Source organism: Rosa chinensis, chromosome 1 (genome assembly GCF_002994745.2).
Source record: "Rosa chinensis cultivar Old Blush chromosome 1, RchiOBHm-V2, whole genome shotgun sequence".
In the NCBI taxonomy this organism is placed as follows: Eukaryota; Viridiplantae; Streptophyta; class Magnoliopsida; order Rosales; family Rosaceae; genus Rosa; species Rosa chinensis.
In genome coordinates this window covers 44,733,743-44,747,811 of record NC_037088.1, presented here as the reverse complement: position 1 = coordinate 44,747,811, position 14,069 = coordinate 44,733,743, and the positions used below count along the sequence as shown (strand labels likewise).

General features: G+C 43.1%; 1 protein-coding gene across 1 annotated transcript; it reads left to right on the top strand.

Moving 5' to 3' along the window:
- The first annotated feature begins 10,784 nt into the window (after positions 1–10,784).
- Positions 10,785–12,591, top strand: LOC112167610. Its single transcript, XM_024304656.1, has 3 exons — positions 10,785–11,850; positions 12,075–12,462; positions 12,561–12,591. The coding sequence occupies exons 1-3, from the start codon at positions 10,785–10,787 to the stop codon at positions 12,589–12,591; spliced, it is 1,485 nt and encodes a 494-aa protein (XP_024160424.1).
- Positions 12,592–14,069: the final 1,478 nt, after the last annotated feature.

Here is a 14,069-nt window from a genome sequence, read left to right as displayed (position 1 = left end):
AGGAAGAAATATGTTCGTATTCATAAAGTGGTTTTGTGGCGAAAAGCAATATAAATACATTTGCAAATTACAAAGCCAACAGTGGCTGAAAATCATAAGGATTTTAGATCTTCTAAAAAATTTCTGAATTTCTGAGTTTTTGTATCTAGAGGGATTAGTGGAATGATCGCTCTTCCTCTTCCTCTCTTCACCCTCCTCTGATCTGAGTCGCCGCTGCTACCATTGGTACTGCAAGGGGAGGGAAGGAAATAATCCATCGCAACCCTTCCAGTGAGTTATCCTCCGGGATGGAGATGGTCATCAGAGCAGAGCGCAGCCCAGTTGCCTCAACTCCCTCAAGGGGAAAAACAGAAGTTTGTCCTTCAAACCCCTGAGGTAGGGGGCCGAAGAAGAGCGTAGGGCCTCAAGTGGCCTTCCACCCTTCTTCTTTTTGCTCTAAACAAGGGAACCTAAGGGGAGAGACTCCCTAGAATGTGGTACTCCACGTTAGGAGCGCCGCGTGTTCTTCAACCTAACTGGAACCGGTGAATCCCATCCAGACTTTCTGAGGCCAAAGACATGCGGCTGAACCTGAGATTAGGCCATAAGGCCTACCCAGGAAGTGAGATTAAGCCATAAAGCCTATGATATAGAGGCTAAAAGCAAGATAGTAATAAGAGACGATTTCAGAATAGAAGGAAGAAAAGTAGGGATTGCAAGACATTTTCTGGAAAAATCATGATTGCGTGTATTTGCACTCTTACAAGTATAGGTATTTATAGGGGCCAACTTTGGTGGCCTCAGCCCTTTGATCTGGGCAGTTGAAGTAGATTCAACGCCATCAATATGGTCATCAAGGGAATTCAATGCTATGATCTCAGAAATGAACGAAGTTAAATACGCGTGGACAACAGAGCAGTCTCCAAGGAGGTAACTGCCCCATTTCGAGGTTATCCCTTTCAAAACTATTTTAATGAGCAGTTAGGGCGAAATTGATACCGCTTTGTTACGAGGATAAAACAGAAGTTTGAGCCAGCAAAGCGGGCTAAAGAGATAATTGGTAATAATATTAATATTGTTCATACAAAATAATGGACCTAATACTAGAGGCCTAAAGTCTCTGGCCTGCATAAGTTAGGCGAAGAAAATGTTCATCCAGGCAAAAGCTAGCATCAGCAGCAGCTTGGGCGGCCTGTTGGGCTGCCACGCGAGCTTAGACCAGTTCCTATGACAGTGCCTCGAAAGTGGCTAGGGGTTGTTCCAGTTGGGATTGCTCATGGGCAAGCCTGGCCATCACAGTAGCTAATTGGGCCTGAAGATCCTGAATCTGGGACCGGAGATGGTTTCTCGCAAGCGTCAGCTCCCTGACGAGATTGGCACGATCACCCAAAGAGTCGCGTGAATTGTCCATTTGATGAGTAAGGGCCTAATATTGTGCTTGGGTCTACCTAGCCTGTGCGGTTGCGGCCACCTTTTTAATGAGCCATTGGGGAAGATCCTGCAGCAGCTGGTCAATATCAATAAATTAAGCTTCAGTAATGGCTCATTCGAGGAGAAGTACCCTCAGGTATTCCAAAACTCTCGAGGGCGCGCGGGGGTCAAGATGTCGGGGGCCCAGGAGGCGACGAAGGCCTTCTCTAGCATCATCTACAACCCCAGGTGGGACCACTTCAAGCACGCGAGCTAGCCTCTCTAGTCTTGAAGGAGGAACAGGTGGCAGGTTGGGATCCATAGCGACAGGGGCCTCAAGAGGTTCCGCGATAGGAACTGCCTCTGGCACTGGTTTATGAGGTACTTCTTCCCCTGCTTCAAGCACTTGGGGGGCATGGGGGGTAGGTTCCTGGTCAGCCAAGTTTCCACCATCCGGTTCAGCGGGATTCTCGATAGCCATTTCCTCGGCAGTGACAACCACTTCTTCACTAGGAGAGACATTCTGATCTTAGAAAGAGGTGTTAGAATGTAAAAATGAGTAAGGAGGGAGTCAGGGTGGAAATGTTTACAAGGAAACATACCTCTTCAACAGGTGACTCACAGGGAGCATCGAATGCCACTTGTTCTTGGGCAATCTCGAGCGGATTGGCTGAATCGGGCTATATCTATTCCAAGAGGAGGGTTGCATGTAGCTGCTCGTGAGATGTATCTGTTAGTGGCGCTCTTTCCTCAGCTTCAGGCGAGCTGTCATCCAGAATTTGCACTGGTACCAGGGGCAGCTGCGAATCACTCGCGATATTGATTGGAGGTGGATGATTGGTTGAATCAGGCCGCGCTTGGGTTTGAGAAGAGGGTGTTCCTTCGCCAACAGTAGATGATCATTCACCAGTTGGCCTTAAGGACCTACGATGGACTTGAAAGTAAGGAGCGTTATGGACTCAGACATAATGATGGAATGAAAATTTCAGTGCTCGCATTAGGTATGAAGTACCAGTCGAGAAGAAAGTGGTTTGTCTTCTGCCCACGGGTCAGTGCGACAGCGTTTGCGGGCCAAAGCAGCGGCAATCTGTTAAGATCGAAAGAGAATTAAGTTAGACTTTGAAGGGAAATGTCAAAATATTAGATTCTAAGAGAGATTCCTTACAGTTTGTGGGCGTCGTCATCGGAAGAAGAGTCTTCAACTTTGGGCTCTGTTGCTACAGCTTTTTGTTTAGCGGCCTCACTAGTGGAGGGAGAAGCATCCACTGCGCGATTGCCAGAAGGCGGAATACGTCCCTGCTGCATTAAAATTTGAGTTAGGGGAAAAGAATGGAGGTAAAAAGCGAAAGAGGAAAAGGGCAGTTACCTCTAGTGAGGGCTCGCGGATAACAATGCCACTTTGAGCAAGACGTGGGGCTCAAGCGGGTGGGGGAGCCGGCTCAGGTAGTGGAGATCGCGCCTCATCAGGAAGCGAGCAAGCAATTCAATATCAGCGTCATAGGGATACCTCAAATCTTGGAAGATGGTCGCGAAGAGTTCATCATCCTTTTGTCTCCAACAGTTGACAGAAACCTCTTTCCACCATTGATCATAGACTTCAGTCCAGTGCCAGCATGCTTTAGGCTGGCGGAGGCCCAGTTGGGGGACCAATTCTGCACCAAGAGGTGTTTTAGTTCCAGGCATCAAAGAGGGGGAATGGCACTAACTGGATCAGCCCGAGTTGTCGAGTAAAGTGGTTGGGTGCGTAAAGCTCATAATTGATTTCTTCTGCGGCGAGCCTGATGTCTGAGCAGGAGATCGTGCAGTGAAAAGCCAAGCGCGCGCGATCACTATAGTTAGGATCCCCAGGAAGGAACCCATATTCAAGTAGAGGCGGGAATCTCCTATTGATCACTAAGTCGAGGTAGGTCATTTCGTGCAGGAGGTACAAATATGAGAAACACTCGAAATAGGGTGGAAATGTGTATCTTGCCTCACAGCAGAGCCATCGACCAAGAAGGGTGTCAGCCGGTGGTAGTGGCGGAATGTCGTAGCGGCAAAAAAATGGAAAGTAAATTTGAATCCAGAAATCAAGGATCCAAAAGGGGCCTGAGATGGTAGTTTTGAAAGGATGCACGGTGGCTTGGTATAGAGTACTGTAGAGGGTGCCCAGAACCAGTTGACCGAGCCCTACGCGGTGGCTGTTGTAGAGGGCCGTGGCGAGAGAAGTCCAAGGACCAGTGGCCTTGTTGGCGAAGGTGCAGAAGATGCACTTGCAGAGCCAGTACTCCAGGAAAGCAATTCCTTCGGTCGTATTTTGTTCTTTGCGGTAATGGGTCAGCCATCGCGGGTAGGAACCGCTATGGGAGCTGCAGCCTGCATGAGCCATTGTCGAAGTGAATGTGACAGAGTCAAATTTTCCATATACGTAGGGCTTGCTGTCGATGGGTAACCCAGTAATAGTGAGGATGTCTAGCAGAGTGATGCTCATTTGGTCGAATCGAAAATCAAAAGTGTTGGTGGTGGTGTTCTAGAAACAAAGAAAGGCAGCTAGCAGAGAACGATTGCCACTGCGCGGAAGGCAAAAGCAAAGATCGATAGTCTGAGTAATACCAGTCGCGTTCCAGCGAGCTAGATCTCGCGCCCGCGCTTCGCGATACCATAAGAGCTCCGCCGTGTTGATGATGGTGGGCCAATGCCCTATTTTGGCTCTGTGCGGATGCGCACCCCAGCTAGTGAAATCTCCAGGTGTTCTTCTGAGGACCGGAATGGGTAGTCGGATGGGCAGGCCGTAGAGGGCGAGAGCTTCGTCCGGAATGGAATCTCGCCGTGAATGACCCAACCCGGCATGTTGGTTTGGGAGTCTGAGAAGCAGGGGTCTCTGGACATTGGTATGGATGAAACAGTGGGCACCTACGTTGGTTCCCCAAGTATGGGTGGCTTTCTCGTTAAGTTCCTCTTCCTGATCAATGATCATCTTCTTTGGGGGAGCCATTTCTGGGTTTCTGTAAAGATTTGTATGAAAGTTTTCTGGGTTTAGGAGACAGGAAGGGTTTCTAATGTGACAGGTCTGAAGTGGTTGCGGGATTTAAATAAGAGATTTTGTGAGGGAAACGATACGACGAAAAGATGTTTTGCAAAGCGAATGGGCGCGACCTTCATTAATGGCCTCGTTTCGATCGTCAGGCATGTCGTTTAAGTCCCCTTCAATCAGTTACATTTTCACGGGCCTAATTTCGGGGCCTGAGGGGCAATGTTTGAGCCCAAAAGTATTTTTGGCAAGATCCCTTAGGGGATTTAGTATAGCGGGCTGATACCTGCGGCCCAAAAATAAACCTACTTGGGTTTGAGTTACAGCTTCACCCATTCTGTGATCCATAAGGAAAATGAGCCCTTATTAGAGTCAAGTCGCGGTGATCAAATAGAAAACTTCAATCAATAATCCTTCTATGGCAAGGAACAGTCGAAACCCTAGGTATAAATACCAAGTTTCAAGGACGAATGCGGAAGAACTCTTCAATCAACTAATCTCAACGATTATCAAAGTCTCTTCGGAGCAAACCTACCTGCAACCCAGCGAAGCAAGGATAACGCCCTCGCAACCCAGCGAAGCTAAAGATACGCTTTAGCAAACCCGTGCTTTCTCCAAACTTCCCAGAGATTGCTATGCTCAACCTACAACGTTGAGTATCGATTCGGTGTCGCGAAGAGATCACAACCAAATCCCTTACCTGTAAGGCAAGAAGTCCTTTTTCGGAAGACAGAGAAAAGAACCTTGTGATGGGGTTGGTGTTCTCCTCGTCCACATCATTTGATCAAGAAGTCAGGTCAAGGGATTCTTTGACGACTGCACCCCACGGTGCTGGCACTCCTGCGCACACGCTCAAAAGAGACAGTTTGCACCCATACTGGTTTTGGAGCCAAACAATACTTACCAAAGGAGTTTTCAGGAAGGCGTTTTATGACTCACTAAGCAAGTTGGGCATGGTTGATGTATATGCGCCAAGTTGAGGGGGAGTGTTAGCATGAGTCATGACATAATATTAAGGATGTAAAATATTGTAATTGTATCGTAGTTAGTACTTACCTTTTCTATGTGTAGTAGGGAATAGAGACGCAAGTCAATTGTATTCTTGTAATCCACTTTATATACCTCCACTGTGAGATGAATAATATATCAGAAAATTCATTCTCTATATCTCGTCTTATTTGACTGGACTGTGGTGGTCGCTTTTGGTGGCTATAGGCGGTGCATGGCAACGATTTCTCTTAGGCTTTGGTAGATTTTGGCTGTTGGATCAGCTGGTGGTGACGTCTTGTGGTGGCCGGACGCTGTGTTTCTGGCGATGGCAGAGAGGGAGGACGAGAGAGAGAGAGAGGTCGGGGGAGAGAGAGAGATGAGGCTGAGAGTGAGGGAGAAAAGGCTCTCCTCACCTATTTTAACCTATCACATGTGAAATGTCTGTTTCTCCCTTGCGACAAATTACCCAATCTTCCTAGCTAATTACTTCTGATGTTTTGGGCTCGTAAGTCGTAACCGACTAGCCGTTAATCGTCACAAACGAAATTTTTGAACTTTCGATGTAAACTCAATTTGTCAATTTCCTGAGCCTAATTGGACGAATCGTGGCCCAAACTTAGGTTGCCGGCCCAATAGGTGGTCTCGGGACCAAAATAATTTCTGAAACTAATTCATTTACTTAAATCACCTTGCAAAAAAAATCTTATTGGCGAAAATTACCTTCTAAAGATTAAACAAAATTTTCAGGGGCTCACACTCAGGACCCCAAAGGGTACCAGAGACTCAAGCCCTCTCTTGGATCCCATGGGTATCAGAGGCTCAAGCCCTCTCTTGGACCCCAACGGGTACCAGAGTCTCAAGCCCTCATCCAACCCTACCGGGTTACGACGGGTGAGCTGTAGAGTAGCTACCTACAAAGCAACCTGATCAAGACATCTCTTAACCATGAACTTGGGGGACTCCCTATAGGCACAATAGTGCCAAACCTTGCGCCTAAAAAAAATTATCAAGTCCCCACCCAAGAAACATCTTGAACGAGAACTTGGGGGACTTGTACATACTGATGGATATTTCACCACTAAGGTTTGGCACTATCAGCTAGGGCCCGTAGGAAAGCCCATATACCATGCCAAAGGTCAGGTTCACAACCCACCATGATGGTGCTCATTGGAGGCAACACCTCAGACAATAAGAACCCTGGACTTGGCTAGCACAGTCCGTCCAAATGCACACCAGAAAGTTGATAATTACAAAGGGACAACCTGCATCCCACATCGAAGATATGGGAAACACTTTTCCCATGCTCGAGTATTAAAGATCAACACACCCACCTTTTTTAAGCTAATAATTGTTTTCCTTTTTCTATTACTCGATCCATTTGTTTATTAAGAATCTCACTCTAGCATCGAAGAGGTATAAACCGTCCGGTACGGTTTATTCCCCTAACGGTGCGTTATTAGTATAGGATTCAGTAGGTGGATCGGTACCCCGAGTGGTATAGCATTCTACGTGAAGTACTAGGAGAAATCCACCAGAAACACCCAACTTGTCAATCGAGCTGTCGAATATCTTCCTGGACACTCCTTTAGTAAGAACATTAGCTAATTGCTTCTTTGAGTTTATAAATGGAAAGCGAATAAATTTCATATCAAGATTTTCTTTAATAAAATAACGGTCAACCTCCACATGTTTTGTTCTATCATGCTAAACTGGATTTTGTGTAATCTCAATGGCAGCTGTACTATCACAATGTAAATCCATAGGCGTTTTAAGCTTGTAACCCAGGTCTTTCAGGACATTATGGATCCACCACATTTCACAAACTCCATGTGTCATACCTCAAAACTCAGCTTTTGCACTTGATTTGGCAACGACTTTCTCCTTTTTGGTACGCCAAGTGACAAGGTTCCCTCTAACAAAAGTGAAGTGCCTAGATGTAGAACGTCTATCAATTTTATCACCAACCCAATCTGCATTTGTGTACCCAACAACTTCCAATTCATCTTTTTTCTCAAACAATAACCCTTTACCTGGCACCATCTTCAAGTACGTACCTCAAAATACAAAAGACTGCATCCATATGCTCTTCACTAGGACAATGCATAAACTGGCTAACAACACTCACAACATAAGCAATATCAAGTCTAGTATGTGACAGATAAATCAACCTTCCTACAAGACGTTGATACCTCCCTTTATCAGTTGGAACTTGATCAGGATAAATAGCAAGTCTGTGATTCATCTTAATGGGTGTCTCGATTGGTCTGCAGTCTAGAATCCTCGTTTTAGCAAGTAAATCAAGGACATACTTCCTCTGTGAAAGTGAAATTCCCTTCTTAGACCTTACAACTTTAATACCCAAAAAATACTTCAGTTGTCCCAGATCCTTCATTTCAAACTCCTTTGACAGATACTTTTGCATTTAATTCATCTCTTTCGGATCAACCCCTGTAACAATCATATCATCAACATACACAATAAGAGCTGTAATCTTACCATTCTTGCATTTGATAAACAAGGAATGGTTAGGATTGCTCTGTCTGTATCCAAAGGCCCTCATGGACTTTGAAAATCTTCCAAACCAAGCTGCTGGAGACTGCTACAGGCCATATAAAGACTTCTTCAATTTACACACGTTGCCAACGTCACTTGGGTAATTCTTAACACCCGGGGGCACATCCATGTACACTTCTTCCTCTAAATTCTCATTAAGAAACGCATTCTTCACATCAAACTGGTGCAAGGGCCAATCTTTGTTTGCTGCAAGTGAGATTAGAATCCGAACAGTATATATTTTTGCCACAGGTGCAAAAGTCTCCTCATAATCAATCCCACAGCGTCGTGTATATCCCTTGGTAACCAACCTCGCCTTGTATCTATCAATAGTTCCATTGCATTAAGCTTCACAGTAAACACCTAACAACATTCTACAGTCTTCTTTCCACCGGCATAGGTACTAGCACCCGTGTTGCATTCTTCTAAAGAGCTTCCAATGCATCTTGCATGTTACTAGGAATAGATATAGTAGATAATTTATCAATAACAAGTGCATGTGACCCAGAAATCCTATGGTTAGACATAAAGTTAGCTATAGGATATCTAGCTTTGGCATTGATATCTATTAATGTAAGTGACAGAGGGGGGTCTAACTAACGTAAAAGAGAGAGAGAGAGCATGACATAAGAAGTATACTGGTTCATCTCCCGTCTTAGCAGGAGACTACGTCCACTTGAAAGCTTAACTAGTGTGTTTAGGTCTTGCGGCCCAAGAGAATTTCAAGAGATGTAATGGGATGATGATCTAAGTGGGTGAAGGTCCCTTTTATAAGTAAGGAAGCCTCCCCTCTTACACTTGTTTTCCAATGTGGGATGCAAAACACTATTCTAGTCTAGAAAGGTTCATTATGGAGGCAACTTGGCAAGGTTGGGAAGGTGGCTTCCCGGTGAGGTATTGGCCGCTTCGGACTACCGTGGCATAGCTTGGACATCGGGCTACAAGATGCAAGTCGTGGTTGGGTCCCACCATGGCTTGTGGGCCCCCAAAGAGGGTGTTACTTATGCTTGGTGAGATAGCAAACTAGCTTGCCAGTAGGGGTATCTACAATATCTGGTTCATATTGTTTCTTAGGAATTCCTATGGTAACCCTTTCTAATTTCCTAGGTTCAACACTTTCTAACCCAGAAGACTCATTAAAGTTTAGAGGTACCTGAGGTAGATCATTCTGAGCGGGATCTTCAGTTGGTTAAGTAAAAGGGAGAATATCTTATGTGTGAGTTTCAGATACGTCTTGATTTTGATCCAAACTATCTAAAAAAGTCGTCTCAAGAAACGATCGATCGTTGGGGACCAAACGATCGATCGTTTGGCTACTAGAAATTTTTGCTTGTTGAATCGATCGATCACTAGGGCTGAACGATTGATCGCTTTGTCCATTGAGAGCTTCTGTCTCTCGAAACGATCGAATGTCGGGTTCAAACGATAGATCGTTTTTGATTGTTTTAGAATTTCTACCTTCAAATCGTTCTTCCAAATTTTCCAATTCTTCAAAGCAAGGTTCTAAAAATCGCTAGGCGCTAAGGCGGTTTTTAATTTTTAATTTATTTTTATGTCATATAAATATATATATATATAAACTTTAGGGAAAATGATCATTTACCCAATTTCTGGGACATTTAACCCCATTTACCCAAACACTCTAAGAGATTGCCAACTTAATCATCAGTTTTCATTTTTAAACCCCAATTACCCAACTTTTTCAACACGTGGCTGTTTTATTCAAGTTTCTGGACACTTTTGCCCCTCTATAACTGAAACGTTTTGAAATCGTAACAGAAACGTGATTTAGGGAGCGAAGCTCTCCGATTTTAGTGAGAGAGGTTCGGCTGTATCTGTAGAGAGAGAAGCCCCCTGGGTTTTGAGTGTGGAGCTCTATCATTTTAGAGAGAGAGAGAGAGGAGCTGTGCGATTTACATAGACAGGAGAGAGAAGCTCCCTGGTTCCGGTTTGTGAAGTTTTACGGCGAGTTCGGTGTGTGAAGCTTTACGGCGAGTTCGCTCTTGCAATTTATATTTAGAGCTTGTGGTAGAAGTTTTGAGATTCATAGAGAGAGAAATTCTACTGTGATTTTCACATGGATCATGATCCAGATGCTCTTTGTGTTCCTCCACTGCGGTTTGCTTTTGTTTCTTTACCTCTATCTATTCCATTTGGCTTTTAGCTCTGTTTAATATGTTTGATTTTAGGAATTTTTTTGTACGAATTGTTGTCTTATTTTCGAACTGATTTTTCTGAATCAAAGCTTCCAGGTGTTTGTTTTGGTTATGAATTGTTTTTGTAATTTTGATTTTGAACTTCCAGCTGTTTTTGAGTGCATTGTGTTAGTTTTGAGTTTCTGTATTAATTTCGTGTTTCTTTTGGTGAATTCATGTTTGGATTTTGCGGTTGAGCTGTTTTCGAAGTGTTGCGGTAGTTTTGATTATATTCTTGGTAGGCAATAATATTTCTAGTGGGGGCCAATAATGTTGTTCAACGATATTTTAGTATCTATAATTGTTGCTTACTAATGCTTTATTTGAATGCATTGCAATTTATTACGTCTTACAAATTTTTTATGGCTGTTTTGACTATATTACTGGGGACCAGTAATCATTATACTGGGGGGCAGTAATGTTTTATGTGTTATTAAGTAGTTGTAATTGTTGTTTTTTCTTATCCTTTTCATCATTTTAAAAGTTGTTTGGTACTGCTTCTACTTCGTTTTGGTAGGTTTGATTACATTATGGGGGGGGGGGGGGGGGGGGGGGGGGGGGGGGCAGTATTCAGTTTATTGAGTAGCAGTAATATGTGTTTTAGGTTTAATAATAGATTCGTTTGCCTGTGTTTTCTTCGTAGGTCTATGACTTATCCTCTGGTTGCTAGGTGCCTTTACTCTGGCAAAGGTTATATGATTCCTTTGAATCAATGCATGAGCTACTCTGAGTTGTATGAAGACATTTTCCGCACATTCCAGTTTTCCCCAACTGATATTGTTGAGCTTCAGTATTCAGTTCCAGGTTGTGAAGTCTGTTTTCTGCGTAATGATCGTGATTTCCAGATGCTATTTTGCTCTGCCAGAATACATAGGTTAGAGTGTGTCGATATTTCAGTTTTAAAGACTGGGGGAGGTTGTAGGAGAAACTGTTCTGTGGATAGTTGTTCGGAAGTTATTGATGAAGATGATTATTTGGGTGATGCATTCAGGACTAAAGTTCACAAGACGTATTTGTCTGATGAGTGGAGTTCTTATATTCATAATATCGGGGATAAGTTTCATGGCGCTGCTGAGCTCCGTGAAAAGCTCAGGAAGTATGCAATTGCACTTGGTTTCAAGTTTGTATTCCTGAGAAATGATTTGGACCGTATTCATGCAGTCTGTGCAAATGTTGGAACTGAAGGTTGTGATTGGCATCTTCGGGCTTTTTCATCATCTGCCAATGGTTGCCTTTATATCACAGAGTTGAATAATACTCACTCTTGCAAGGGTGTAGTTAGGACTCAAAAACACAAGCTTTTGGGATCCAAGGTTGTCAAGACTTGCATTTCTGCAGATGTTAGCTTTAATCTTTCATTGAAGCCACGGGAGATTATGAGCAAGTTCAAATCAACATATGGGTTTGATATTTCATACAAGGTTGCCTTGAAAGCAAAGCATCGGGCCAAGGAAGCAATTTATGGTTCCGATGCAAACACGTTCAGCAAGTTATCTTGGTATAAGGAAGCTGTTTTGCAGAGTAACCCCGGCTCTTCTTTTGTGTTGGAGGTTGAACCATCATCAAATCGTTTTCAGAGGCTTTTCGTAGCTTACGGAGGTTGTGTAGAAGGCTTCCAATTCTGTTTGCCAGTGTTGTATGTTGATGGAACGTTTGGTAAAAGCATTTGCAAGGGGCAGATTCTGTCTGCAACTGGAAGGAATGGGAATCAAGGTAACTGTATTGTTTATTGCCCCCCATAAATTTATTCTTGGCCCCTAGTAATATTTGCTTTTGTTAGTTTCATCTGTGTGCTTAATGTTGCTTGTTTTAGTTTCTTTAATTGTGATAGATATCATTTTTACATTGCTGTGCGACGTTGTGATAGTTTCATGCCGTGCAATAACAACATTATTGGCCCCCAGTAGACTGATTTTACTGTGATCTGGTTTATGCAGGTTTCTATCCTCTAGCCATATGTTTTTGTGATTCTGAGACAGATGCAAACTGGACATTCTTTTTCAAGCATTTGAAGAGTCTGCTTGAACCTCAAGGAAGAGTTATCACATTTATTAGTAATCGGGGTGTTGGATTGTTGAGCGCTTTTGATAAGGTATTTGCTGGTAATCCTCATCTATTTTGTTACAAGCACTTGGTGGCGAACCTTGCCAGTAAATATAGGGGTAAAGGTAATTCAAAATTGATAGAAGATGTAAAGCAGAAGTTTTTTAAGGTTGCATATTCATCTACACAGAAGGAATACCGTTTCAATTTGCGGTTACTTAGAGCAGTTGGAGGTGCCGATATTATTGACCCTTTTCTTTCTGAATTGCCTGTGGAAAATTGGTGCCGTGCATTTTATACTAGCTGCCGATATGGAATTATGGCTAATGGGATTGCTGAATCATTTAACTCTTGGATTGCAATTGAGCGTTTGATGCCAGTCTATTGTATGCTGGACCAGACAAGAATTAAACAAATGGAGATGGCGGGTAAAAGGAGGGAAGAGGCCGAACGTTGGACCACAGAACTAACTCCCAAAATGGAGGAAAGGTTGAAGGTGCAGATGGAGAAATCTCGTCGTTTCAGTGTCCATTATTCAAGTCCTGGAGTTTATGAGGTTTGATCTGACTTTTCGTATGTAGTCAACCTTTCCGATCATGCATGTTCATGTGTTAAATGGCAGATCAATTGTTTTCCTTGTCCTCACCGTCTTGCTGCATTACAAGCTGCTTCTGAAAATGTATATGATTATATTGATAAGTACTTTCATGTTGATATGTTCAAAAAGAGCTACAGTTTTCCTATCCATCCGATAACCAATGTTGATATGTCTTCTTCGGATTCTGCTTCTGAATGTATATTACCTCCCCTTGCGAAGAGGCCCCCCAGGAGGCCTAGGGTGAAGCGGTTCAAGTCGGTTGGAGAGGTTGAAAAGAAGCTTATTCGTTGTGGCCGTTGTGGCAAAATGGGCACTCATAACAAGTTGAGCTGCATTGAACCTCTCGTTCAGCAGTAGTATATGTTTCTGTAGAGAGTTTTTAGGTTTTGACTTTGTCTACTGGGGGTAGTAATTGGTTTATTGGGGCCAGTAATAGTTTATATTCAGGCTCAAATAAACATTTTTCTTTGCACGTGGCAGATTCTGACTGTTGGGATGATTAAAATTTCAATTACATAGCACAAGTTCAATTTTCCAACAGGTTTAATGCTTACTGGGTGGCAATACTGGGGGGAAGTAATTGGTTTATTGGGGGCCAGTAATTGATTATATTCAGGCTCAAATAAACATTTTTCTTTTCACATGTAGTTTTCTAACTGTTGGGATGATTAAAATTGCATTTACATAGCACAAGTTCAATTTTCCAACAGGGTTAATGTTTATTGGGTGGCAATACTGGGGGGCAGTAATTGGTTTATTGGGGGCCAGTAATTGTTTATATTCAAGCTCAAATAAACATTTTGCTTTGCACATGACAGATTCTCACTGTTGGGATGATTAAAATTTCAATTACATAGCACAAGTTCAATTTTCCAACAGGTTTAATGCTTATTGGGTGGCAATACTGGGGGCAGTAATTGGTTTATTGGGGGCCAGTAATTGATTATATTCAGGCTCAAATAAACATTTTTCTTTGCACGTGGCAGATTCTGACTGTTGGGATGATTAAAATTTCAATTACATAGCACAAGTTCAATTTTCCAACAGGTTTAATGCTTACTGGGTGGCAATACTGGGGGGCAGTAATTGGTTTATTGGGACATATGAGGTAGTAACATGTCTATTTTAGAGCATTTGTGTAAAGCGCCTGCTTCTAATTGAAGTCAGCTTCAGAATACTATATCATCCAATAACGCAGTTCATTTCACCATAGTTTGAAGATTAGGCTATTACGACAACTTTACAATCCCTACTCTTCGGATATGAAAACTACATGTCTAAATATGTTATA

What these genes read in the sequence shown, in the direction of transcription:
- LOC112167610 (XM_024304656.1), top strand. Translation starts at nt 10,785, where the DNA reads ATGACTTATCCTCTGGTTGCTAGGTGCCTTTACTCTGGCAAAGGTTAT. An exon ending in TGGAAGGAATGGGAATCAAG is followed by an intron (nt 11,851 to 12,074) that starts GTAACTGTATTG and finishes TGGTTTATGCAG; the next exon opens with GTTTCTATCCTCTAGCCATA. An exon ending in GAATTGCCTGTGGAAAATTG is followed by an intron (nt 12,463 to 12,560) that starts GTGCCGTGCATT and finishes GTTTGATGCCAG; the next exon opens with TCTATTGTATGCTGGACCAG.